This window comes from Coregonus lavaretus (genome assembly GCF_964263955.1).
Source record: "Coregonus lavaretus genome assembly, chromosome: 10".
In the NCBI taxonomy this organism is placed as follows: domain Eukaryota; kingdom Metazoa; phylum Chordata; class Actinopteri; order Salmoniformes; family Salmonidae; genus Coregonus; species Coregonus lavaretus.
Window position 1 is genome coordinate 57757006 of NC_139997.1, and position 27465 is coordinate 57784470.

The following is a 27465-nucleotide window of genomic DNA, read 5'->3' on the forward strand; positions in this document are numbered from 1 at the left end:
CACAGACTTTTATCAGCAACAGGGAAATTTGATGGAAACTCTGTGAAAATGCTCATATTGTTTTTATGCGGATTTTAGAATATTCACATGAAAATCTGTCACCAATTGGATGGAAACCTAGCTATAGACACCATAAAGACTCTGGGAAGTGAGCTAGTCCAGTGTCACTTTGATTATTCCTGCTGCAACCTGGTCTCAGAGCATTTCATATTATTATGTACCTAAATCCAAGATACTACATTTGTATGATATGTTACGTTTCGTATAGTATGTATTAATTTGTGGGTGTCCATAATCAATTTGATATGATAAGTTACGAATTACAATTCGTATGATATGGTACGAATTTGCAAAACCTACGATATGTTACGAATTTGCAAAATGTGCAATATGTTCCGAATTTGCAAAACTTATGATATGTTATGAATTCCAATTTGTGTTGGCTAATGTTAGCTAGCTGGCTAACCTTAGCTAGGCTAGGGGTTAGAGTTAAGGTTTGGGGTTAGGTTAAAGGGTTAAGGTTAGGATTAGGGTTAACTAACAATCTAAGTAGTTGCAAAGTATCTAAAAAGTAGTAAGTAGTTGAAAAGTTGCTAATTGGCTAAAATTGTCCGTGATGAGATTTGAACACGCAACCTTTCATTGCTAGACCATCACGTTATACGCCTACCCATCCACCCCAAACAACAACCTTCCTTTTGTTTTTGCCTTAAGTTACCTTCTGTCTTATGTAACCATACCGAACGTAACATGTCATACTCATTTGAGTGTCCCGGATTCAGATTTACTATGTTACGTCTAGTCTATGAGACTAGGCTGCTGCACATCATGGTTCACCAGCAGCCCCAAACATGGTTAGAATTGTACTTAAACTCCCCCCTCATACTCATCTGGAGGTCGAGCATTTTAATCATCTAGGCTGGCTATCTGTGGGAAAAAGAGTAGTATTAATATTCATTCAACTTGGTTCAACTTGGTCCGGTCCACAGAATTATCACAGACTCAGCCCCCAGGTCCAACTATTTTTCATTTGTTAGCGATGTCCACCAGCATAATACCAGAGCCAGAGACTCTAATATTCACTGTTTTACATACAAGATTTCTATTTGGTAAGACATTTATGCTATATACCGGTGCTGTTGAGTGGAACAAACTACCACAGCAACTCAAAGACATACTAACCATAACCACTTTTTAAAATAATGTCAAAAGCTGGCTAATATGTGAACAGTATAACCTTATTTTGTCTGTTTCTCTGTAATGTGTCTGTATCTATGTAATTGTATATGTATTTATGTAAAACATAGGGACCAAAATGGAAATAAGTCCCCGTCTTTATTGTGCAATCCCAGTCACTTAAAAAAATATTTGTACTGTGTGTATATGTATGTTTTTTAACTGACAAATAAAATCAATCAATCCAAACTGTGCAGCAGCCATTTGATGAATGGAAAGAGACATTTGTTACAAAACACCAAAAAACGTTAATGACATTCAGAGATTGTCAAGCCAAGCCTTCGATACTGGGTAAGCCTACAAGGTAGGGAGGGATCTGTTTGTCGAGATTGACATAGTCTATTTATTGTGGTGTTGAAAACAGAAACCATGATATTAAAGCGCCCGAAGTCGGTATGCTTTGTTTATTGGGTGTGTGGTGCATTAGCACAGAAACCTGTTGGTGGAAAATTCATTGCATATATTTTATATAATTATAAATATGGCATCAAAATGTAAAAAATCTGATTTTCCCATAGCTGATCATTGTCTGCAGCTGGCTCTGATAATAGTGTAGGCCTAATGAAACAGGCAGGAAAAGTGAGCTCGTCTGTGGTGGTCAGCAAACCCTCAAACTTCTGTCCCGTAGCCCTGCGTGGCATCGACTGTGCCACAAAAGCATGCTGAAGAGGCAAAGTCGATATTCACATTTATAAACACAGGGTCGCTACAGTTATTGTTATTTGTGGTTGTAAACATTATTTAGAGTATATTCTATGAGGAGGGAGGTTGTGCAATTGTTTTTATAGTACAAGGGGAGGGTCATGTGAAGAAGAAAAATAATATGTTGGGGAGAGGGGTGCATTTTTTTTTAGGACACCGGGAGTTTGATCACCATAGTCCCCTCCAAACTCATCACCAAGCTAGGGACCCTGGGACTGAATCCCTCCCTCCACATCACTAAGAACTTAACATTGTCCACACACACCTGCACAGTCGTGAAGAGGGCACGGCAGCACCTCTTCCACCTCAGGAGGCTGAAAAGATTTGGCATGCCATGGTCCTCGGATCCTTAAAAAGTTCTGCAGCTGCACCATAGAGAGCATCTTGACTGGCTGCATCACCGCTTGGTATGGCAAATGCATCGCCCTTGACCGCATAATGCTACAGAGGGTGGTGCGGACAGCCTATTACATCACTGGGGCCGAGCTCCCTGCCATCCAGGACCTCTATAACAGGCGGTGTCAGAGGAAGGCCCGAAAAATTGCCAAAGACTCCAGCCACCCAAGCCATAGACTGTTCACTCTGCTACCGTCCGGCAAACGGTACCGGCTCTCGGAACAACAGGCTCCGAGACAGCTTCTACCCCCAAGCCATACGACCGCTAAAAAGCCAGACTGCTAAATAGTCAATTAATGGTACCCAGACTATCTGCACTGACTCTATCTTGCACTGACCCTACGTACACTCACTAGACAATATATGCACACCATATACACACTCACTCACACACACTACATTGACACTCCCACACAAAACCCACACACATTCACATACACTACATGCACACACACACACACACACACACACACACACACACACACACACACACCTTTACACTCATCATTTGCTGCTGCTACTCTGTTCTTTATTTTACTCTTAATATTATCTATCCTGATGCCTAGTCACTTTACCTTGCCTTCATGTACATATCTACCTCAAATACCTCAGACCTCTTCACATTGATCTGTTTTTGTGTATTTTATTTTATTCTTCGTATTTTATTATTATTTTTAAACTCTGCATCATTGGGAGAGACTCGTAAGCAAGCATTTCACAGTAAAGTCTACACCAGTTGTATTCGGCGCATGTGACAAATAAAATGTGATTTCATTTGATATTTTTACTACATTCTGGGAACGTTTGTGACTTAAACAATGTTCTCAGAACTTCCAGATAATGTATGGTTCTCTTTTATGTCAGTTCTTGGCATTCTGGGAATGTAAAAATATTTTTTTTTTTACACATTAACATCAATAAGCTCTTTAAATTCTGTTCTCAGAACATTAAGAATAGTTCTGTAAAAACCACAACAAAACTTTTGTAACGTTCAGAGAACGTTCTAAGAATGTTGTTTAAAAGCATATACATTCTGTTCTCAGCATCAACAAAATTCCCTTTATTCTCTATCTTGTTAAGTGTGTTCAGGTGTGTCGGCCGCGCCCACTAGTTGGCTACACCTGATCTAATGAGTGCTTGTTTCCTTTGAAATGAGGTCTGTTTGAATAGACTAAAATGAACAACTTTGTATGCGCAAACAAACATGGTAAGCTAGCTCCATCGTGGTGGTGCAGTGGACTAATTTCATGGTTAGAGAACAGAAGATCATAGGTTAAAATATAATTGACTCTAGGTCACAATAAAAAAATTAATGTGTTTGCATGATTAATGGCTAAGGAAATGTATTTCCATGTGGCTCAGTTGGTTGAGCATGGTGCTTGTAATGCCAGGGTTATGGGTTTGATTCTCACGGGGGACCAGTATGAAAATGTATGCACTCTACCGTAAGTCGCTCTGGATAAGAGCATCTGATAAATGTTCCTGTCTGTAAAGTTAACCCCAAAAAGCTAGCCATGTTATTACAAGTCTTATTGAAACATTCAGTTATTCAAAAACCTCCAAATAACCTATGATTTCCGTTCTCAGAGCGGTAATAAAACCTCCCAGGAAAATTTTAAAGGAACCAGACTAAAACGTTCTCAGAACCTCCCTGCAACCTAAAAATAAGCGTTCCCAGAACAGGCAAAATGTTCCCTTCTGTTCTCATAATGTTTAAAAAACGTTCTGTTTTACCAGTCAGGAAACGTATGGCTTCGCTCCCACAACCAATGTCAAACCAAAAACATACGTTCCCACAACTTCCAAGGAACATCCTGAAGGGTTCCCACTTGCGCTGCCTAATAGCTAGCGTTTTTCGTGGCACAACTGGTAAGATGCTTCTGGAGGGTGGTCATGTGTGCTAGCAAAGCAGAAGTCCTGGGTTCGAGCCTCTGTGTGAGCCAAATCAGGAAAGAAATTGTACTTGCTAAGCAGGCAGCGTGACATCCTTTACACCTGTGTGACAGAGAGCAAGAGCAGTAGATATTCTCTCTGGTTGATTACTTATATTTTGTGTCTGTCTCAGCTCAATCCCATCCTGTGTTCCCTGGGTCTGCTCCTGCTGGCTGTGCTGTGCCACAACTCCCCACAAGGAGCCTCTGATGCCCACAGAGGAAGCAACATAGAGCACTCCTCGTACCTGGAAGACGTCAAGTACCTTCTGAAGAAGTAGGAGTAAATGAGATCTATGTCCATGATTGAATACTGTTTCTGACCAATACATAGTTATCCTCTCTTAAAGTTATAATGCAGTTACAATATCTGATGATGAAATCATTTCTGGGTAACAATTAAGTATGTGATGTCACCAGGCAGGCCAAACTCCATCCCACCGAAACAGGCTGAAATTTCAGGCTGTCTTTTCAAACCGCTGTTGTGGAAATTACCACCAGGGACACCTGAAGTCAATATTAAATTAATCATTCTTTATTATCAGCAAGCTGGAGAGGTTCCAACAAACTTAATGCACCATAATACACGTTGGTCGGGAGCTCTGTCGGGGCAGTCCCGTTAGTTCTCTTATACAGTGCCTTCGGAAAGTATTCAGACCCCTTGACCTTTTCCAAATGTTGATACATTACAGCCTTATTCTAAAATGGATTAAATAAAAATAATTCCTCAGCAATCTACACACAATACCCCATAATGACAAAGCGAAAACAGTTTTTTAGAAATGTTTGCAAATGTATTAAAAATAAAAAATAGAAATACCTTATTTACATAAGTATTCAGACCCTTTGCTATGAGACTCGAAATTGAACTCAGGTGCATCCTGTTTCCATTGATCATCCTTGAGATGTTTCTACAACTTGATGTGGTAAATTCAATTGATTGGACATGATTTGTAAAGGCACACATCTGTCACAGATCTGGGGAAGGGTACCCAAAAATGTCTGCAGCATTGAAGGTCCCCAAGAACACAGTGGCCTCCATCATTCTTAAATGGAGGAAGTTTGGAACCACCAAGACTCTTCCTAGAGCTGGCCGCCCGGAAAAACTGAGCAATCGGGGTAGAAGGGCCTTGGTCAGGGAGTTGACCAAGAACCCGATGGTCACTCTGACAGAGCTGTAGAGTTCCTCTGTGGAGATGGGAGGAACTTCCAGAAGGACAACCATCTCTGCAGCACTCTACCAATCAGGCCTTTATGGTAGATTGGCCAGACGGAAGCCACTCCTCAGTAAAAGGCACATGACAGCCCGCTTGGAGTTTGCCAAAAGGCACCTTAAGACTCTCAGACCATGAGAAACAAGATTATCTGGTCTGATGAAACCAAGGTTGAACTTGTATGTATGTATGTATTATAGGTACTTCATTTTATTGGTTGTAGGCCTATTAGTAGTTGTACACCTTTTTTATGCTTTTAATGTAATTTTTATTATTATTATTTTATTATTATTATTGGGCAGTAGTTCCCATATTATTCTTGTTATTAAGTAGTGTTTGTTTTTTGTTTTTTTAAATCATTTAGACACTCTTGAAAACGAGATGGTGCATCTCAAGAGATTTCATCCTGCAAAATGTATAATAAACTAAACAAATTGTCAAATGGCTCTGAAACAAACCACACTGTGTCACTGCCCATTAAATCACTTCAGGAACTTCAGGCATAACGCCCACACCTGCTTTCATATATGGTTTTATCACTGACGGCTGGTTATTACAGAGACGGAAGAGGAAACGAAACATCCCATGCCCTCATTTATTCTGGTTCATGAACTAAGCAGACCATACCCAGCTGCTAATGCATTTGTGCCTATGGGAGAGCCACCCCATTAAGCAGAACCAATGTTGTTTTAATGGTAAACAGCCTGAGTAGGAAATCTTCATTTATCCACCATCTTTGGTTTTTATAAATTTTAGATGTTCACCACTAATTATAGTCCCCTGGGAAACATGGTTCCTACTCTGTCACAGATATTCATGAAGACCTTTCGATCAGGGCAGTGGCACTGATGAGCTTAAAATAATTTGTGTCTCAGAGCAGACACGATGTATTGTATGAGGTGAAACAGATGGGGGTATTTGTGATGTTCCTCTGGGTACCAGCTCATGTGGGAGTAGAGGGGAATGAGGAGGTGGATGTTATCGCCAAGCAGGCTCTTAAACATCCTGATGTTGAGATGGAATTGTCAATCAGTAAAGCCAAAGCCAAGGGGTTACTAAGAACAGTGACTAAAAACAAATGGCACGAGTTGTGGAACAGGGAGAGAAAGGGAAGACACCTGTAAAAGATCCAGGAAAAAGTTGGGGCAGCAAGGTCCTCAGGCTGAGAGAGAAGGGAGGAAAGTGCAATCACAAGTTTGATTGTTATTAGATTTGAGGAGTAATGGGGTTGAAGAGCCAGGATTAAGTTTGATTTACTTGTATTTTTAGGGGGTGCTGCAGCACCCTCAGCACCCGTACTTCCCGCGGCTATGTTCAGGGGATGTACTATTTAATGATGTCATTTGATTCCTTAGGGAGACGAGAATATTGGGTAGGATTTAGACCTTCACTGTCTGGTTCACACTCCAGTCCAGTTGGTGGCTGTAATGCACCTTAAACTTGGTTGCCAACCGCCATATAAAATCCCCAAAAGAAGAAGAAGACTAAGAAGATCAGGGCTGTGCACAGACCTTTCAGCAGGGCAGTTGTCGATTAGGGCCTTACACAGACCTTTCAGGGGGCAGGTGCTCCAACGGAATTTTTTTTTCATAATTCATATCTAAAAAAACTGCCTCTAGTGAACATTTTTACTTTTTTGAGCATTGAAGTGTTGCAACTGTGGTGAAAATAAGGTTCCGACCGTTAAAGAAGGTGCTGTCACAAGTGCTGTTGCGCGCACTGATGATTGCCCTCAAAATAAGTGCCTTCACGCGGCTTTACTGGGGAGAGTAAAAGGGTTTGGATGTAATTTGAAGTGCGAAGGTTGATCGGCAGGTAGCGAAGAAGGACCGAAGTTGATTGCTCATATTTTATCGAAAGCGCTATGAATAAGTGTAGAAAGGGAGAGTAGGAAGGTAAATGGAATCAGATGTATGTCAGGAGAAGTGCAGTATTATCATAAGGAAACGTATACCTGGATGACGGAGGAGGAATGGAGGGAAAAAGAGAGGCAGAGTAGGTCTAAGAGAGAGAGGGAGGAAGACTGTGAGCTTGAGTGTTAAAAATGTTTGTTAATGAAGAATGGTAGGAAATGTAAGCAAAGTGTACTGAAGACAGGAGGAGAAATGGAAGTGAATGAGGGTGAAGTATCAGAGGTGGAAGGTGTGGTGAAGTACTCAGAGCCCGAGGATTGCACAGAGGGTCAGGATAAAGATGAGTCTGTGACAGTAGGAGTGACGTTTTTGGAAATAGTGGAGCCTTGCCTTTTGGCTGATCCATTTGTGGTTTCAAGATGGGTGAAAAGAGCGTTGGGTAAAGTGGAATCGGTGAGAGTAACCAGAAGTGGTCTAGTGATAATTGTTTGTGTTTCTGTTGGTCAGAGGGAGAAGGTGCTCAGATTTAGACAAATGGGGGAAAGAATGGTGAATTGTTTCGTTCTCAAGAAAAGGGCACCATTGAAAGGAGTGATTAATGGGGTAGCAGTAAATGTAAAAGTTGACCAACTGAAGGGGAAGATTCCCGGTGTGTGTGATGCTTGTCGTTTGGTGCGACACAAACAGGGTGGCGAGAGTGGGGAAACAGAGGAGTCATTGTCTGTTGTTTTGAGTTTTGAAGTTGAGTATTTGTCTGATAAAGTGAAGTTAGGGTATATAAGTTATCCTGTACGAGCTTATGTGCCTAATACATTACGATGTTACAGGTGTCAAACTTATGGGCATGTGGCAGCAGTGTGTAGGAGGGAGGTCCCAAGGTGTGAGAAGTGTGCATGAGACAAAGGAATGTGTAGCATTGGGGAAAGTAGTGGTATGTGCTAATTGTAGGGGTGCCCATGGGGCTGGGGATCAGAAATGTCCTGTGCGAGAGAGGCAGGTTGAGGTTTCCAGGGTAAGAGTAGTGAAGAAGTTGTCATATGCTGAGGCAGTGAAGAAAGTAGAGGAAGATGGGTCAAGGGGGAGGAGTGGGGAGAGTAGTAGAGATGTACCAATGCAGAGGGATAGGACAACAAGTGATATATGTTTCAGTAAGATTAGATTTTTAGCATTTATAGCAATGGTTATTAATTGTACAGCAGGGATGGAACGTAAGTCTAAGAAAATTGAGGTTATGGTGGCAGCTGCAGAGAGGTATTTGGGTGTGCAAGACTTGACATCAGAATAGTTACAGGGAGTGTTAAGTGGTGATGTTCCATCATCTCAGGGTGAAGGCATGAGGTAGGAATGAATATATTTAAATAGTGGAGCGGGGTGGTGTTAATTATTAATAATAATTTTGAATTTGTGAGTGTAGTGTTAGATGGTAGGGTGTTTCTTTATTTTTCAAGCAAAATATAAGGGAGTTGTACACCAGTCTAGTAGGTGGCGGTAATGCAACAAATTGGATGCCAACCGCCGTTAAACCTCATCGAAGAAAAATAATAATAAGAAGGCTTTGCTGGGGTTTTTCGTGCGCATGTGCGCCAGAATGAGAATGTTGAGCAAAACAGACTAGAAAATAAGCACTGGCGTTATTTATTGAAAGTTGCTAGCGAATTCTCTCTCCTCGCAATATTAGCTAACTAACATTTATCATTTTAGATTCCAAATTGTAAAAACATGACGGAGCCTCAGGCAGCACTGTTACTCAGGAGACAGCTGGCAGGTAATTTATAAACTGGTGGCTAACGCTCTGATTGCTTTTCGGGTTGCTATGCTAGCTAGCTAACGTTCGCCAACTAATCTTTGTTTCGGCTTTTACTTTATCTACTGTCCATGTATTGTGTGAAATGTTACATCTTTGCTTACTATAGTTTGATAGTTGAATATAGTAAAATAACATCTTAAAAGTTAGCTAGTTACGTTTCGTCTAAGCTCCCCACTGTCCTAACGTTACTAGCCAGCTAGTTAAATTAGCGAGCCCACCAGTGGCAGCGAGCTAGGCAGTTACTTAGCTAGCTACAGTAGGTAACATACAATATTTTGTAGCAATGTTTCCACTAAGTTTCGGGTGATAAAATAGTTCGGTGGCTAGCCATCTAGATGTGTGTTTGGGTAATGTTTTAGGAACGTCTACATTGGTTTTGTTTTGTGGACGCGAAACGATTCACCGGTAGCTAACTAGCTTGCTAACTAATGTTTGTGCTACCCCTTTGTTTTGAACGTCGTTTAGATGTCTAGCTAACGTTAGCGGATGCACAATTGTCAGACTTTATATTAACGTTATCGAAGGCGGGGCCGTGAGTTTAGCTGAACCACCCGTTAGCTAAATGTGTTCATTCTGGCAAGTATTTGACTTGCAGTACGATTCTTCTTTTGTACATGGCCTGGGTGATTCCTCACGAAACTAGAACAAAACAGGACAATTGTTTTTTTGGATTATCACGAAATTGTATCCATGCAAGGGACCTTTGGAGGAAGTATTTTTGACATGACATTTGTATCATAACGCATAATTGAGAAATCATTAATTGAAGTTGGAACATTTGACCTTTTGGCCTTACCCAGGCCTTTAAACGTCCACACCAAGACGATTGCCAGAGCTTACCCATGATGTTGCACAACTATTTAAATCAATAATTCATCGTTTTAGTCAAAGTATGATATTTGGGCTTGAAGTGACAAATCCGAACTGCCCACTTCGTGCAAATCAGTCTGAATGCGTTGTCTTTTCCTATGATATGACATACACATTATTTTCAGCCTATATTTCGTTTCTGGGTTATATTTGAATGTTGCCACCCGCATGGCATTGGGGAAGGGAAAGGGGATACCTTGTCAGTTGCACAACTGAATGCATTCAACCTAAATGTGTCTTCCGCATTTAACCCAACCCGGGTGCTCAAGGGCAGATTTAAGTTGTTCCTCTTCTTGACTGAGATGAGCCAAACAGCCTTGTGTCCACTTGGCCGCCTGAACCATGGAGCAAATAAAAATAGTGGGTGCAAACTTAAACTAAAAAACTAGCAGAGATCCCACTATTGAACATTGATATGCCTGTAGAGTATATTATGTTCAACTATATACTGTATAGAAAAATGAACCCAATCAAAAATGGAATATTTTCAATATTCATGTTTATATTTTTCAATATTAATAAATGAATGTAAGATTGTTATTGAAATCAAAATACTACTCATATTACAGAGAAAGCGGTAACGCTTCATATGACACCACAATTTTATTTGTATAATAATATAATAATAATATGCCATTTAGCAGACGCTTTTATCCAAAGCGACTTACAGTCATGTGTGCATACATTTTTACGTATGGGTGGTCCCGGGGATCGAACCCACTACCCTGGCGTTACAAGCGCCAAGCTCTACCAATTGAGCTACAGAGGACCACACACCATTTGTAGCACATACAGTTGAAACATTATGGCGTCTGACTTAATTTTTTATGTAAATGTCATGTTATAGAAGGGTCCATACACTTTTTAGCGATTTTACTTGGTTTTGAGAAACTTAGACCACCCGCAATAGACTTCCTAATTGCTTGTTCTGCAGTATGGAAAAACATGAACAGAGCCCCTTTTAGAAACGATTAAGCTCTCATTATAGTAATACAGGTCTTTAGCTGTTGTACACATGAAATTGTGTAATTCCACATCTAAGATGTGCCAAATAAATTATCTCCAGTTCACGGCTCCAGCTATGCATTTGGTTTGCTAACTTGCTAACTTTAGCTAAAAGTGATAAAGGGAAAAAATCGATACAGTTACATATCACATTTTATTTGTCATATGCGCCGAATACAACCGGCGTAGACCTTACTGTGAAATGCTTACTTACAAGCCCTTAACCAACAATGTAGAGGTAAAAAAAAGTATGATAAACTTGCTAAATAAGCTAAAGGAAAAATAGTAACACAATAAAATGGGTACCGGTACATAGTCAATGTGCAGGGGTACGGGTTAGTCGAGGTAATTGAGGTAATATGTAGGTAGGGGTAAAGTGACAATGCATAGATATTAAACAGAAAGTAGCAGCAGCATGTGTTGGAGTGTCAGTGTAGTTTGTGTGAGTGTGTGGTTAGAGTCCAGTGAGTGTACATCAAGCCTGTGCAAGAGAGTCGGTGCAAAAAATGATACGAAATAAGAATAATATAAGGGGGTCAATGCAAATAGTCCAGGTAGCCATTTGATTAACTGTTCAGCAGTCTTACGGCTTGGGGATAGAAGCTGTTAAGGTGCCTGTTAAGGTGCGCGCCGGTACCGCTTGCCATGCGGTAGCAGAGAGAATAGTCTATGACTTGGGTGGCTGGAGTCTTTGACAATTATTAGGGCCATCCTCTGACACTGCCTGGTATAGAGGTCCTGGATGGCAGGGATTTCGGCCCCAGTGATGTACTGGGCCGTACGCACCACCCTCTGTAGCGCCTTGCTGTTGGATGCTGAGCAGTTGTCATACCAAGGGATGATGCAGCCAGTCCAGATGCTCTCAATGGTGTGGCTGTATAACTTTTTGAGGATCTGAGGGCCCATGCCAAATCTTTTCAGTCTTCTGAGGGGGAAGAGGCATTGTCATGCCCTCTTCCCCCTCAGTGTTGGTGTGTTTGGACCATGATCAAATCACATTTTATTTGTCACATACACATGTTTAGCAGATGTTATTGCAGGTATAGAGGAATGCTTGTGTTTCTAGCTCCAACAGTGCAGTATATCTAACAATTCACAACAATACACACGATCTAAAAGTAAAATAATGGAATTAAGGAATATATAAATGTTAGGATGAGCAGTGTCAGAGTGGCATAGACTAAAATACAGTAGAATAGAATACAGTATATACATATGAGATGAGTAAAGCAAAAATGTGTCAACATTATTAGTGACTAGTGTTTCATTATTAAAGTGGGCAGTGATTTCAAGTCTATGTATATGGGGCAGCAGCCTCTAAGGTGCAGGGTTACCTAACCGTGTGGAAGCTGCCTAGTGATGGCTATTTAACAGTCTGATGGCCTTGAGATAGAAGCTGTTTTTCAGTCTCTCGGTCCCAGCTTTGATGCACCTGTACTGACCTCGCCTTCTGGATGATAGTGTGGTGAACAGGCAGTGGCTCGGGTGGTTGTTGTCCTTAAAGTTATTTTTGGCCTTCCTGTGACATCGGGTGCAGAAAAAAGTATACACTCACTAACCTTAAGTCGCTCTGGATAAGAGCGTCTGCTAAATGACTAAAATGTAAAATGTGCTGTAGGTGTCCTAAAGGGAAGGTAGTTTGCCCCCGGTGATGCGTTGGGCAGACCGCACCACCCTCTGCAGGGCTCTCCAGTTGCGGCGGTGCAGTTGCCGTACCAGGCGGTGAGACAGCCCGACAGGATGCTCTCAATTGTGCATCTGTAAAGGTTTGAGGGTTTTAGGTGCCAAGCTGTTACGCCTTCTTCACCACACTGTGTTAGTGGACATTTTCAGATCGTCAGTGATCTGTACACCGAGGAACTTGGAGCTTTCCACTTGCTCCACAGCGGTCCCTGTGGATAGGGGCGTGCTCCCTTTGCTGTTTCCTGAAGTCCACAATCAGCTCCTTTGTTTTGTCGACATTGAGGGAGAGGTTACTATCCTGGCACCTCACTCCCTTCACCTCCTCTCTGTAGGCTGTCTCGTCATTGTTGATAATTAGACCTACTACTGTTGTGTCGTCAGCAAACTTGATGATTGAGTTGGAGGCGTGCATGGCCACGCATTCATGGGTAAACAGGGAGTACAGGAGGGGGCTGAGCACGCACCCTTGTGGGGCCCATGTGTTGAGGATCAGCGAAGTGGAGGTGCTTAATGATGAGCATGGAGGGTACTATGGTGTTGAATGCTAGGTATTCCTCTTGTCCAGATGGGATAGGGCAGTGTGTGCAGTGCGATGGCGGTAAGCAAATTAAAGTGGGTCTAGGGTGTCAAGTAAGGTAGATGATATGATCCTTAACTAGCCTCTCAAAGCACTTCATGATGACAGAATTGAGTGCTACGGGGCGATAGTCATTTCGTTTAGTTACCTTTGCTTTCTTGGGTACAGGAACAATGGTGGACATATTGAAGTAAGTGGGGACAGCAGACTGGGATAGGGAGAGATTGAATATGTCCGTAAACACTCCAGCCAGCTGGTCTGTGCATGCTCTGAGGATGCGGCTAGAGATGCCGTCTGGGCCGGCAGCCTTGCGAGTCCTTAATGATGTGGACACCGAGGAACTTGAAGCTCTCGACCTGCACCACTAAAGCCCTGTCGACGTGAATGGGAGCGTGTTCGCCCTCCGTTTCCTGTAGTCCACGATATGCTCCTTTGTCTTGCCCATGTTGAGGGAGAGGTTGTTGTCCTGGCACCACACTGCCAGGTCTCTGACCTCCTCCCTATAGGCTGTCTCATCGTCGTCAGTGATCAGGCCTACCACTGTCATGTCGTCGGGAAACTTAATGATGGTGTTGGAGTCGTGTGTGGCCACGCAGTCGTGGGGGAACAGGGAGTACAGGAGGGGACTAGGCAAAGAACCCCTGAGGGGCCCCCGTGTTGAGGGTCAGCGTGGTGGATGTGTTGTTGCCTACCCTCACCATCTGCTGGTGGCCCGTCAGGAAGTCCAGGATCCAGTTGCAGAGGGAGGTGTTCAGTCCCAGGGTCCTTAGCTTTGTGATGAGCTTGGAGGGCACTATGGTGTTGAATGCTGAGTTGTAGTCGATGAACAGCATTCTCACATAGGTGTTCCTTTTGTCCAGGTGGGAAAGGGCAGTGTGGAGTGCAATGGAGATTACGTCATCTGTGGATCTGTTGGGGCGGTATGCGAATTGGAGTGGATCCAGGGTTTCTGGGATGATGGTGTTGATGTGAGCCATGACCAGCCTTTCAAAGCATTTCATGGCTACAAATGTGAGTGCTACGGGGCGGTAGTTATTTAGAAGAAAGGTTACCTTAGCGTTCTTAGGCACAGGGGACTATGGTGGTTTGCTTGAAACATCTAGGTATTACAGACTGGGTCAGAGTACCCATCCTGGTAATCTGTCTGGCCTTGAAACCTTGTGAATGTTAACCTATTTAAAGGTCTTAGCCCTAGCCTTGTGTGGATGTTGCCTGTAATCCATGTCTTCTTGTTGAGATGTATATGTATGGTCACTGTGGGGACAACGTCGTCGATGCACTTATTAATGAAGCCGGTGACTGATCTGGTAAACTCCTCAATGCCATCGGATGAATCCCGGAACATATTCCAGTCTGTGCTAGCTAAAAAGTCCTGTAGCTTAGCATCAGACCACTTCCGTATTGAGTGCATCACTGGTACAACCTGTTTGAGTTTTTGCTTGTAAGCAGGAATCTGGAGGATAGAGTTGTGGTCCAATTTGGCAAATGGAGGGCGGGTGAGAGCTTTGTATGCGTCTCTGTGTGTGGAGTAAAGGTGATCTAGAGTTTTTATCCCTCTAGTTGCACAGGTGACATGATGGTAGAAATAAGGTCAAACGCATTTCAGTTTTACTGCATTAAAATCACTGGCCACTAGGAGCGGATGAGCTTTTTCTGGTTTGCTAATGGCCCTATACAGCTCGTTTAGTGCCTGGTCCGGGAAAATCAATGTCTTTCGCCTCCGACTCATTGAAGTAGACGTATTCGTCCAAATCGATGTTAGTGATAGCTGTTCTGATGTCCAGAAGCTCTTTTCCGTCATAGGAAACGAGAGGGAGAAACATTTATGTACAGAAAAATTAAGATAAGTGCAAAAAAACACAATTGGTCAGGAGCCCGTAAATCAGCCACCATTCCCTCTAGCGCCATTTCTAGCTATTCAGCACTTTAATTTCCATGACTGATCAAAATTCATTTCTCATGATCTGTCTCTCTGTAGCAGACATATAGAGAGCAATATGTTTGGAACATCAAATCACAATAAAATCGCATTATCGAATCAAATCGAACCTACTAGCCAAGTGGCTAGCTTTAGACCTAGACAACCAAGTGAGGGGATTCCTTACTAATCAGTGACGTTAATTCATCAATCAAGTCCAAGAGAGGAGTGAAAATCCGTAGACACTCGGCCCTCCGTGGAATGAGTTTGACACGTGCTTTGGGATGTCCACCCACTGCCCAGCGTGGGTGAAAACGCACTTTGGTGATTAAATTTTACTTCCTTATGTTATACATGTTACCAAGACACATTATAATGTTCTAAATCTTTCAGTGTGGTCTTTCTCTAACATATCATTAAAATGATATCAAAAAAGTCGGATTTCGTAACCTAATACATCCGATAATAAGCACCAAGCTCTGTTGACATAGCGGTGCAGGGTTCTCGTAACAACTTTTGAGGATTTTACATTTTGTGGTTGTCTTCAAAGAGTTTTCCACAGGTCGCAAAAAGTAAAATTTAGCATGACAGTGTAGTGTTTTCCCATCCCTGAACTAAATGTATTGAAAATTAACTTGAACAGAATGTATCAGTGATTCGTAGGTCCTGCAACTTTTTGAAGAGGCAATGAGAATGCCCCCGTCTGTGTGTGTGCGGTGCGCATGTCTACCACTTTGTGTTAGCGAGGATGCTAATGAAAACAGTCTTCTGGTAGATGGAAAGGCTTTCCCAAAAACCTTCTCAATTAAATGTTAACTACAAAGTAGCCAATGCTTACCTGGCAGAATGATATTGTGATTATTTTCATCAATCCAGTGGGTATTTGCTTTGCAAACTCCACCATCACATGTTCACTACAAAAACACTGCAAAAAACAGCCTCTTGCTAGGTGTACACTTGAATTAAAGGGTACCTACAACAACAACAAAAAAACATCTCAGAATTTTCCCAGACTGCAAAAGTGGTCTCCTGATGTGGTTTAATAATGTTTGTGGACTTAGAACATCAAATGTTGTTAAAAAAAAAAAGTGACTTCATTTTTCTGTTTTAATAAAATACATTCTTTGAAGAACAAACATCATTGTGGCAATTCATATCTTGCAGTACAACTGCAAATAAGACTTTAATCTCAAGAGAAGACAAGTTAAATGTTAAAGATGTAATGTTTTTCTTACTTAGAAAGTAGTCCTGCTCATATAGGCCTAGACCTAGACAATATCCAAAACAACTAACACACTGAATTCATACATTTTCAGTGATTTAAATTGTAACATCTTTGAATTAAATGTAAAAGGCTTTGAAAATAAAAAGCTTGGTATACGCTCTGTGCTCCGTTGACATTCCAGAGATATGCTTGTTTTTGTGAGAAATCTTTGAAAAAGTTATGAAAAGCGTATACTAAAATATCAAAATCGATATCCATCTGTATTGTTTTATGTCCTGCGGATTCGATATGAAAGATGAGTTAACGGGAACGTGAGCCTGTCAGGTAGCCAGTAGCCTTAATTCTTGCACAGAATCCAGCCTGGCTGACGCGATGTAATTTTCCTGATTTTTGACCACTTCTCTGGCCTCCGTTCATTTAGTCACCCTAATTCTGGCCCTCCTACAAGGGTAGAAACTCCAATAACTTTTGAACGGATTATGACTGAGACAAACAGGTTTAGACCATTTTTTTTTTTTAGAGAATTATCTACACAATTATATACACAACATATTATTTTACCCATTGGACACCTTTTTGTTTGGAAACTGTACTAGCTTGCAAGATCAAGCTTCTTGGTTACAACAGAGACAATCAAATCCACTCCTGGAACAAGTCCCTGCTGCCTAAATATGCTTTGTGCGTCCACATTTTTAAAAAAGTTTGGAAAGAAATAGCACCCATTGTGTGCACTTCCAGTAGGGCTGGGCAGTTTACCGTATTTTACTATACCGGTATTGATCCATGGACCGGTTTGGGTTTTTACTCTACCTTCATTAACTGTATTTCAATGTTTAATTTGTTAATTGTGATACGAAACTCTGGCGCGTGTAATGTCCATTTTTATAGTTTACTCCATTTGCTACTTTCTCCCCTCCTGCTGCATGCCACTTCCCACACCAAGCCCTGCCCCCTGTCACTCAAGGAGAGAGCAGTTGCTCGATCACGGAGTCACAAGCAGCACTTTCTTTCCTTTCACTCTGCAGTTTTTATGGTCAGATAGATGTGACATGCTGCTTTCCACAAGCAATCTATAACTACACTATTAGTTTGTGTATCTTACTGCCTGCAAACTACTGTCTTTGCTAGTTAGTCTTTTTTCGCAAGTTGGGTAGCCGCTAGTTAGCTGGCTAGCTATCTTGCTAAATGTACTAAGTCGGTGCAAACGTAGCTGACTAATACAGCCTGGTACCAATGTTGGTGTAGGCCTAGAAAGCATGTTGTTTGTGCAACGGTATCTTCTAAGACAGAGAGGAATAGGCGAAGCATGAATATGTCAGCTAGCTACATTAAAATGTATTGGAATGTTTGCTCTATCCAAAATTACAACCAACTGATTGCAGCATTACAACAAAAATGGAGGAGGCAAGTGGAAGGGGGAGAAGGTAGGGAACTTGTTTGTCTGCCCTTTATTAAAGATTGAAATTGGCCAAATAAAAAAATCGACCAATACACCAGTTTCATTTGAGGACCAAAATGTTGATAGCGACACCTTACAGGTTGCAAAATGTTCCTTGTTTCTGGTAACAGGTTCAGGAGTGGCTAAAACATCTCATATACCTGAAACTAACCCAACAAATGGCACTGTTCCGAGATTTGGAAAGCCATAGTCAATCAACAATATAATAATACTCTTCATACAAATATTTCTTTAATTTACAATCTGTAGATGCCATGTGATTTAGAAAGGTTCCAAATTTGTGAAACAGCACAGTTAAATAAATATACTGAACAAAAATAAACGCAACATGCAACAATTTCAAAGATTTTACTGAGTTACAGTTCATAAACTCAGCAAAAAAAGAAACGTCCTCTCACTGTCAACTGCGTTTATTTTCAGCAAACTTAACATGTGTAAATATTTGTATGAACATAAGATTCAACAACTGAGACATAAACTGAACAAGTTCCACAGACATGTGACTAACAGAAATTGAATAATGTGTCCCTGAACAAAGGGGGGGTAAAAATCAAAAGTAACAGTCAGTATCTGGTGTGGCCACCAGCTGCATTAAGTACTGCAGTGCATCTCCTCATGGACTGCACCAGATTTGCCAGTTCTTGCTGTGAGATGTTACCCTACTCTTCCACCAAGGCACCTGCAGGTTCCCAGACATTTCTGGGGGGAATGGCCCTAGCCCTCACCCTCCGTTCCAACAGGTCCCAGACGTGCTCAATGGGATTGAGATCCGGTCTCTTCGCTGGCCATGGCAGAACACTGACATTCCTGTCTTGCAGGAAATCACTCACAGAACGAGCAGTATGGCTGGTGGCATTGTCATGCTGGAGGGTCATGTCAGGATGAGCCTGCAGGAAGGGTACCACATGAGGGAGGAGGATGTCTTCCCTGTAACGCACAGCGTTGAGATTTCCTGCAATGACAACAAGCTCAGTCCGATGATGCAGTGACACACCGCCCCAGAGCATGACGGACCCTCCACCTCCAAATCGATTCCGCTCCAGAGTACAGGCCTCTGTGTAAAGCTCATTCCTTCGACGATAAACGCGAATCCGACCATCACCCCTGGTGAGACAAAACCGCGACTCGTCAGTGAAGAGCACTTTTAGCCAGTCTTGTCTGGTCCAGCGATGGTGGGTTTGTACCCATAGGCGACGTTGTTACCGGTGATGTCTGGTGAGGACCTGCCTTACAACAGGCCTACAAGCCCTCAGTCCAGCCTCTCTCAGCCTATTGCGGACAGTCTGAGCACTGATGGAGGGATTGTGCGTTCCTGGTGTAACTCGGGCAGTTGTTGTTGCCATCCTGTACCTGTCCCGCAGGTGTGATGTTCGGATGTACCGATCCTGTGCAGGTGCTGTTACATGTGGTCTGCCACTGCGAGGACGATCAGCTGTTCGTCCTGTCTCCCTGTAGCGCTGTCTTAGGCGTCTCACAGTACGGACATTGCAATTTATTGCCCTCGCCACATCTGCAGTCCTCATGCCTCCTTGCAGCATGCCTAAGGCACGTTCACGCAGATGAGCAGGGACCCTGGGCATATTTCTTTTGGTGTTTTTCAGTCAGTAGAAAGGCCTTTTTAGGTTTTCATAACTGTGACCTTAATTGCCTACCGTCTGTAAACTGTTAGTGTCTTAACGACCGTTCCACAGGTGCATGTTTATTTAATTGTTTATGGTTCATTGAACTAGCATGGGAAACAGTGTTTAACTCCCGTTGTCCTAGGGTCAAAATGACCCGCCACTGTGTTGAACCAACTTTATTTAATTTGTATATTTTTGGGATCATTTGTGAGAAGGAGGCAGTGAGACTTTAAAGAATGTATCACTGCCTCCTTCTCACAAATGATCCAAAAAATATAATTGTCATTTTTGTCCTAGGGTCATATAATTGTCCTAGGGTCATTTTGACCCTAGGACAACGGGAGGGTTAAACCCTTTACAATGAAGATCTGTGAAGTTATTTAGATTTTTATGAATTATCTTTGAAAGACGGGGTACTGAAAAATGGACGTTTCTTTTTTTTGCTGAGTTTTATAAGGAAATCAGTTAATTTAAATAAATTCATTAGGCCCTAATCTATGGATTTCACATGACTGGGCAGGTGTGCAGCCATATGTAGTCCTTGGGGGACATAGGCCTACCCAATCAGATTGAGTTTTCCCCCCACAAAAGGGCTTTATTACAGACAGAAATACCCCCCCATTATTTCCATGATTCCAACAGTTCACCAACCAATTAACTAGGCCTAGATGTGTTGTATCATGCAGCTCTGAGTGGCATAGTGTGGAAATTATAACAGAAATGCAGAGATGGTTGAAAATGCTGAAAATATTTTTTGTTTGAAGTTGGATTGAACAGTATAAAGCAATCAGAATGGACAAAGCCCGATTGAAAGCACTTATAATGTATGTGTTGCCACCGTATGGTCATGAACTACTCATAAAGCATATTTATAACTTTTGTTATTCAGAAACATAAAATACCTTCACACTGTCCAAAATGTGAAAGATATTGTGATTATATTTTGGCCATATCGCCCAACTTCCGGTAATATCATATACCCAGGTATGGTACAGTAACGGCATGAAGGTATAAAAATCTAGATACCTCCCGACCCTACTGTAGTGCCCTGTAAAATCTGCGATACGAAGAACACGGACAGAATCACGGAATCCAGACAATAAAACGGAATTCAACAATATTCAAAAATATCTAGAACTTAGTAGGGAGTCAACTAAATGTATTGAAAATTAATTAATTTGCCCAAGTTCATCATACGACATGAACATCAGTGATTTGTATTTCCTGCAACGAGAATTCCCCATCTGTGTATGTGCGGTGTGCCCAGCTACCACTGTGTAGCCATTAGCGATGATGCTAATGAAAAATCTTCTGGTAGATGGAAAGGCTTTCCCAAAAACCTTCTCAATTAAATGTTAACTACAAAGTAGCCTAGGCTACCTGGCAGAATTATTTCATGATTATTTGCATCAATCCAGTGTGTATTTGTTTTTCAAACTCTACCATCACATGTGTGCTACGAAAACATCACTAAACAACAACAGTCTCTTGCTAGGTGTGCACCGGAATTAAAGGGTAACTACACCCAAAAGTCTAAGTTTCTCAGTTTTCCCAGACCTCGTCTCCTGATGTGGTTTAAACATGGTTGTGGACTTAGAACATCCCATTTAGTTTTTTTTCTATTATAACAAGTGTGATTTTTAGAGCGGAAACCTGGGAAAACGAAAACGGAATCAGGCAAACTCTCTGAACCTATGACCTCATTGACCTGCTCATCTGGATCGATTACCGGTCATGTGACTTAAAAGCGCTACTCGTATTTACCCATTTCTCTTCTGCATTGGTGGCACACTTTCAATGCCTCCCTACTTGACAAATTCTGGAATACTTAGAATTGAACTAGATAAACTTGATCTGGTCTATGCAAAATAATGAAACATTGCCTGAATAAATGTGTTATGATTGAAAAGTAACTAGGAAAACCTAAACACACTCGTCAGGGTTGCTGTTCAAAGGGGGTGTAGCCTACTACTGCAGTTGCCGTTTGACTCCTCACTCACCCCCATCAACAGCAGTAGTGGTCACTGCTCCTGTGCTTTGAGTTGGAGGTGGAGGTTGAGTTGCACAAGGCCTGATCAAGTTAGTGAATATTTGCTTTGCACTTCTTCACTAATTACTTACACAGTTAGAGGTGCATTATTGGGACCATTCACGTCTCTTTTAGTTGACTTCACTTTTGAGATGGTTGTTTCGAGAGGAAATGAAAACCACACAAAGTTGATTATTTTAGGACCAGAGCCCATGGTGTGACAGATTGGTGCAGTCCTTTGACTGTGCTGCTGTTATAGCACAGCAGGGGACTGGCTGCCAGTGTGACAGCACATCTAAACCACAGTGAACTTTTGAGTTAGCGGTTTAAATGTTTGAGTTGTTTCAATTGCTACTTAGGAAGCTGTTTATTTATAATGGTATTATACACACCATTTTCTATTGAAAAACCAAATGATGTTAAAATGTATTCTCTTTATTTCCCAGAGCTGAATAAGAACCCAGTGGAGGGATTCTCAGCAGGTTTGATAGATGATAATGACCTCTACAGATGGGAAGTCTTAATCATCGGCCCACCAGACACATGCTAGTAAGTCTGCCAGCACAGTTTCACTCTGATTTTGCTGTGTGGGTGTGTTGATAAGCCAGCTGGGGAGTATGTGGATGTGGGGAGGAATTTGCTATTTGTCATGTACAACAGTTGTCCGTTCATGTCAAGATTTCGGGATCTTTTCAACTATATTCCAATTAGTGTGAACGTTTAAACGAAATTGGGATCATAACGTTAAGGGAAAAAATAAATAAAAAATCTCTCCACACTATTGAATTCAAAGGGCAGTTATCTCAAAACTACCACTAACAGGTACCGATCATCATCATCATCATAAAGGGAAAAATAACAATTCAATAAATTCCTAACGCAACAATGCTCTAACGTAATTTTAAAAAAATGTTTTGCTACTTTATTAAACGGAGCCATGCAGTGTGCATCTGTGAATGATGAGGGGAGCAGGGAGGGGGAGAGAGGGCTAGTTATTTATCATCTCATCCGATTATAGTATCTGTCTTGACTGCATCAAACTAAGAGAAGCTAATTTAGCTAGCTAACGTTAGCTAGACTGATTTGAGACTACATAACTTTAACTGTGCGCTTTCTCCCCTTCCAACTCCAGATTATTAAGTAGCAGCCTACCAGTTGGCTCTTGGTGTCGTATGTAGCCTGTCCTTCTCATTACACTTTTAGTTGTGTCATTTGAATTCCATCTTTCATTGATTAGCGTAGATATCTCCTAATAACCACACGGAGGCTCTAGCTCTGACTGTAGCCTAGTGCCGGTTTGATGACTTGTGATTGGACGACAACAAGCTACACGCACCACTCCCGTGAAAAGCAAGAGCAGCAGCATAAATTATACAATTTTCTCTAGACCATCTGCATTGTGATAATCACTGGAATTATATGCATTTTTCTTATCGTTTTAATGAAAAAAATACGATTTTAAAAATGGCTGTTTGAACGTTTAACTTTTTCTATTTGTCACATCCCTATATTCCAACCCCTGATATTTTAGCATAATGAAACACATTTCTCTCTGTCACAGTGAAGGTGGTGTGTTTAAAGCACATCTCACGTTTCCCAAAGACTACCCTCTCAGGCCACCTAAAATGAAATTTATCACAGATATATGGCACCCTAATGGTAAGTATGAGTGTAAATTCTCTTGAAATGATGAGCACTTTTTGTGTCTGTTTACAGTTGGGGAAATGTAGGCTATCCCTCAGGAGGATCAGTAGTGTTTCTCAGTAAAGTAATGATTTTTTGGAATGCACCAAAATCTTTTGCTCTGGCAGTTGTTTACACGCATGCACACAGAAATAAGTTAATACATCTGTTCTAATTTCATGTCTCTTGTCCTGTTTGCAGTTGACAAGAACGGTGACGTATGTATTTCTATTTTGCACGAGCCGGGTGAAGACAAGTACGGCTATGAGAAGCCTGAGGAGCGCTGGCTGCCCATCCACACAGTGGAAACCATTATGATTAGCGTTATCTCCATGTTGGCGGACCCTAACGGAGACTCGCCTGCCAATGTAGATGCTGCAGTATGTCTCTTTTTTACCTGAGGGGCCAAATCAGGGGTTTGAACTCACTCTGATTAGGGTTCTTTATAAATCAACAATCTGTGGATGGTTATTTAGGACAAAAGGAGTTAAAGGCACAGTGCAGTCAAAAATGTGATTTTTCCTGGGCTTTATATACATTTCCACACTGAGGTTATAATAATATTGTGAAAATGCTGATGATGCCCTTTTTCTATAAGAGCTGTTTGAAAAGACCCTCTGAAATTTCAGCCTGTTTTGGTGGGATGGAGTTTTGATACTTAATTGTTACCTAGAATTGATTTGATATTGAGTTTAAAACGACTGCATTGGGCCTTTAATGGTATATTCCATCCTGTAGTGCACATAATTCTGAATGTTCCAGGTTCCCAAACATCAAATGTGCCTTTGTGGAGAGCAGAAATCTGTCATCTTTCAACTAAAATGTTTTCCCCCTGCAGAAAGAGTGGAGGGAAGACCGACATGGGGAATTCAAAAGGAAAGTGGCCCGTTGTGTAAGAAAGAGCCAAGAGACTGCCTTTGAGTGATATTTATCAAACGGCTTCTAGCTTCACTTTTTCAGGGTAAGTGTAGAGGACCTTTGCCCCTTAGATCTTGTAAAAACCAAGTGTTATGATTTTGAGGAGGTCCCAATGCTATTATACTGCATCTCTGAGTAACTTATCACGCTGTTCACACTTCAAATCAAATCTGTGGATGGTTAATTCATACCTGTTGCAGTCACTGAAAGACTGCTGGAATTTTATTACAGTATATCCAATATGTGCTAAGTTGCCTGTTCTTGTCATACACAGGTCTCCAATTGAGAAACAACATGGCACTGTTTTCCTGCACTCCACCAACCTATTGCTCGGCTGGTCTTCATTGACTTTGTCAGAAACCGTCTGGCGACAATAGGCTGCAATAGAACATAACAGCTGTTACCAGATCCTGACCGAAAACTGCCAAGCAAGTGTCAACTGAAAAACAACAACAAAGCAAAAGATGAATAACACGTTTTTTTTAAAGTCTATGAACTGCTACAACTTTTCAGGAAGATATTGTAAAAACCTGTATATAGCACAGACATAAAACCGGATAATATATCAATTGTCCCTATCCATCCAGCAAGACACTTAGTACCAAATAAATAGCGTTTCTGTAGGTAGAATCTGAATCCTGTAGACTCTTGTACGTTTTTATTCCACTTCCCCCTTCAACATCTACTCTAGTGTGCATGAGTTCAGTTCTGTTACAGGTTGCTTTGACGGACAGGAGGTCTTGTAGTTGGCAGAATGGTAATAATGCAATGCTGTTGTACAATCCCTCTAATGGAGGAGAGCTGTGTTGGTTCTAGAATGACTGAAGTATCAGGCCAAAAATGCATGTATGGCAGAGGGACGTAAGGGTGCATTACACATACTGTAGCATGCTTGTCATGTTGGGTTCCGTCACCTCAGCACTTCAGGAAAAGTTGCTGTAAGTCACCATTTAACTTATGAATAAGGTTATAGATACAAGTCTTTATTTCGGATTTTAACACCATGCGGTGCTCCCCCTACCATGACGGACATTACCCCATTTGTCAAGTTCAGGTGTGTTTCTTCGGAGATGGACATAACCATTACAAGTCATGCATGCACAAATTGAACTCATAGTTATGTTTTTAATTAGTATTTTTTTCTCCAAAAGTGCCTCCTATAAATTGCCTGGCAATTGCCCCCTGTATTGAGCCAGAGTTAGTTTCAGAAAAATCTGAGAAATTGCTAAAACACACCCTAAATGTGTGTACGACGTGTGCATAAGTTATTCTATAACATCAGGACAATGTATAATTTAAAATATTGGTTCAAATTTGGTGTAGCAATAACTTTCCCCCGGTGTGTGGTGTACAGTCTTATGTTTGTTAAATATTCTGATGAGATTCGGGTGATATGGGGAGCTATTTCTCCTATATTCACCTTGATAAAGCAGATTAATTTGCAGCGCTCTATTTCCCTTGTGTGGTGTCCTAGGTAGGATTTGTTATGCATGCTTTTAACTTTAGGTTTTCTTGCTGGTAGTTTTGGGGTTTTGATTTAAAATGTGTGAGAGTGTGTGCCCTTTTCTTTTCCATCCCTCTATTCCCCTGATCCTCGATTTCCCCTGGTTTATTATTTTATACTGTCTCTGATGGACTATTGCAGTTTACTTGCCTAATGTACAAAGACAAAATACTGATGTATATTTTGTGTGTTATGTAGTGAGTTCTTCGAAAATAAGATTTTTTTCCCAATAATTGTTGGGGTGTTTTTCTTTTTAATGAAATTGATATGCAGTGTTTTGTCATACAATCAGGCATGATTGATACACACATCTTCTTTCCTAGCATGTCATTACCTGGACCTGACCAAAGCGCCCTGCCTTGTATCATGTGGTGTCTGGCCCCTAGGTGAAACATATCATGTAGTTGTCACGCAACACATTAAGCTAGATTTAACAAGTATTAGTGACTCGTTGACATGTCCATTAACGATAGGATACTGTCATTTGGCACAAAGGTGAGACAGTAGTGTCCAATATTCAGAAGAAAGCCATGTAACAACATTACACCAAGTGAGGTTTTGGTGTTTTGATTGCCAAAGACTTATGCTGCGTTCAAGAATACTCAAATTTCTGACTCAAGAGTTTCCCAATTGGAAAGTATCAGAATCAACCAATAGGAAGCTCTACGCAAAAAAGCTTATGTTAATTTTAACTGTTTCCGAGTTGTCTCACAATTAGCCCTATCCCACATGACCCACTGGCCAGGCAGAGATCTTTGGAGAGCAGATCTGTCTATTTTTGGGTGTGTTTCAGGGAGCTGTGCCAAGAACAGGCTCCAGTCTAGACAGGGCAAGGACCACTTAACCTTACTCCAGCGCAGCTCGCAAATGTCTCACCCTCTGCAACCAACCACGTATTATTATGAACGTCATTTATAAGATGTAGTTATAGCTAAACACCTAATGCATGTATTTCCATAACTCTGTACAAGTGGAACTGATCTGAAACAATATTCAGGGTAGAGTATTAATATTTTTCTTTTTGAGTCTTTAAGAAAAAAATACTGTATCTTTGTCCATCCATTCAATATCAACCCCTCTATCAATGTTGATAACCACTTCTTGTATTATCACACACACAGATTTGGAAACTTATGTGAATTTCACAATGCATATCAGTCAAACAGGGCTCCAGGCCTAAATGACATTAGCGGTCATTAATTCTCCTAACCTGCCACGTTAATTATCCTAACCTACCACCTTCCTAACCGGCTTAGATAAAATGCTACAAGGAAGCAGTGAGCAGCCACGCAAAAACGGTCTTGAGTGGCAACCAATCTGCCCAATTAGCTGTTATGTTTCCATACATCCACTTATGTTGATCCTCCCACTTATTTCACAATGCCCACTTTTAGACACTCCACGTATGCAGTTACCCATAACACCCCCCCCCCCCCCCCCCCCCTCCAAAAAATATATAATAATAATAATACTGTTGAAAGTTAGAATAGTAGAATACACATGGTGCAATTTAGAAATGTGGTTGTGCATCAGCAGTTTTTATCTTATGTCAGTGACTGACAGTCACTCAATTAGCCATGTCAGCTAGCAATTTTTAGATTGGTAAATTAGTCTTGCCAGCAATCTAAACTTGTAGTAATCATTGCCGAATACCGACCGGGCACACAGTACATGTGCCCAGGGGCCCTGGGGGGGGGGGCACAACAAAGACTCGCTTAGGGTCCCCAAAAGGCTAGGGCCCGTAAGGGCTGGCCCTGTAGTCAAATAAGCCAGTCACTTTTTAGAAAAGCCCCGACCCCGCCCACCACACATTTTTCATTTGCGGATGCTTTC

The 27465-nt window shown here is 41.5% G+C and overlaps 1 protein-coding gene across 1 annotated transcript; it reads left to right on the forward strand.

Moving 5' to 3' along the window:
- The first annotated feature begins 8902 nt into the window (after window positions 1–8902).
- Window positions 8903–25867, forward strand: ube2g1a (ubiquitin-conjugating enzyme E2G 1a). Its single transcript, XM_084169924.1, has 6 exons — window positions 8903–9097; window positions 21974–22076; window positions 23089–23186; window positions 23412–23590; window positions 24049–24171; window positions 24403–25867. The coding sequence occupies exons 1-5, from the start codon at window positions 9052–9054 to the stop codon at window positions 24133–24135; spliced, it is 513 nt and encodes a 170-aa protein (XP_084026050.1). The 5' UTR covers window positions 8903–9051; the 3' UTR covers window positions 24136–24171; window positions 24403–25867.
- Window positions 25868–27465: the final 1598 nt, after the last annotated feature.

What these genes read in the sequence shown, in the direction of transcription:
- ube2g1a (XM_084169924.1), top strand. Translation starts at nt 9,052, where the DNA reads ATGACGGAGCCTCAGGCAGCACTGTTACTCAGGAGACAGCTGGCAG. An exon ending in ACTCAGGAGACAGCTGGCAG is followed by an intron (nt 9,098 to 21,973) that starts GTAATTTATAAA and finishes TTTATTTCCCAG; the next exon opens with AGCTGAATAAGAACCCAGTG. An exon ending in AGATATATGGCACCCTAATG is followed by an intron (nt 23,187 to 23,411) that starts GTAAGTATGAGT and finishes TCCTGTTTGCAG; the next exon opens with TTGACAAGAACGGTGACGTA.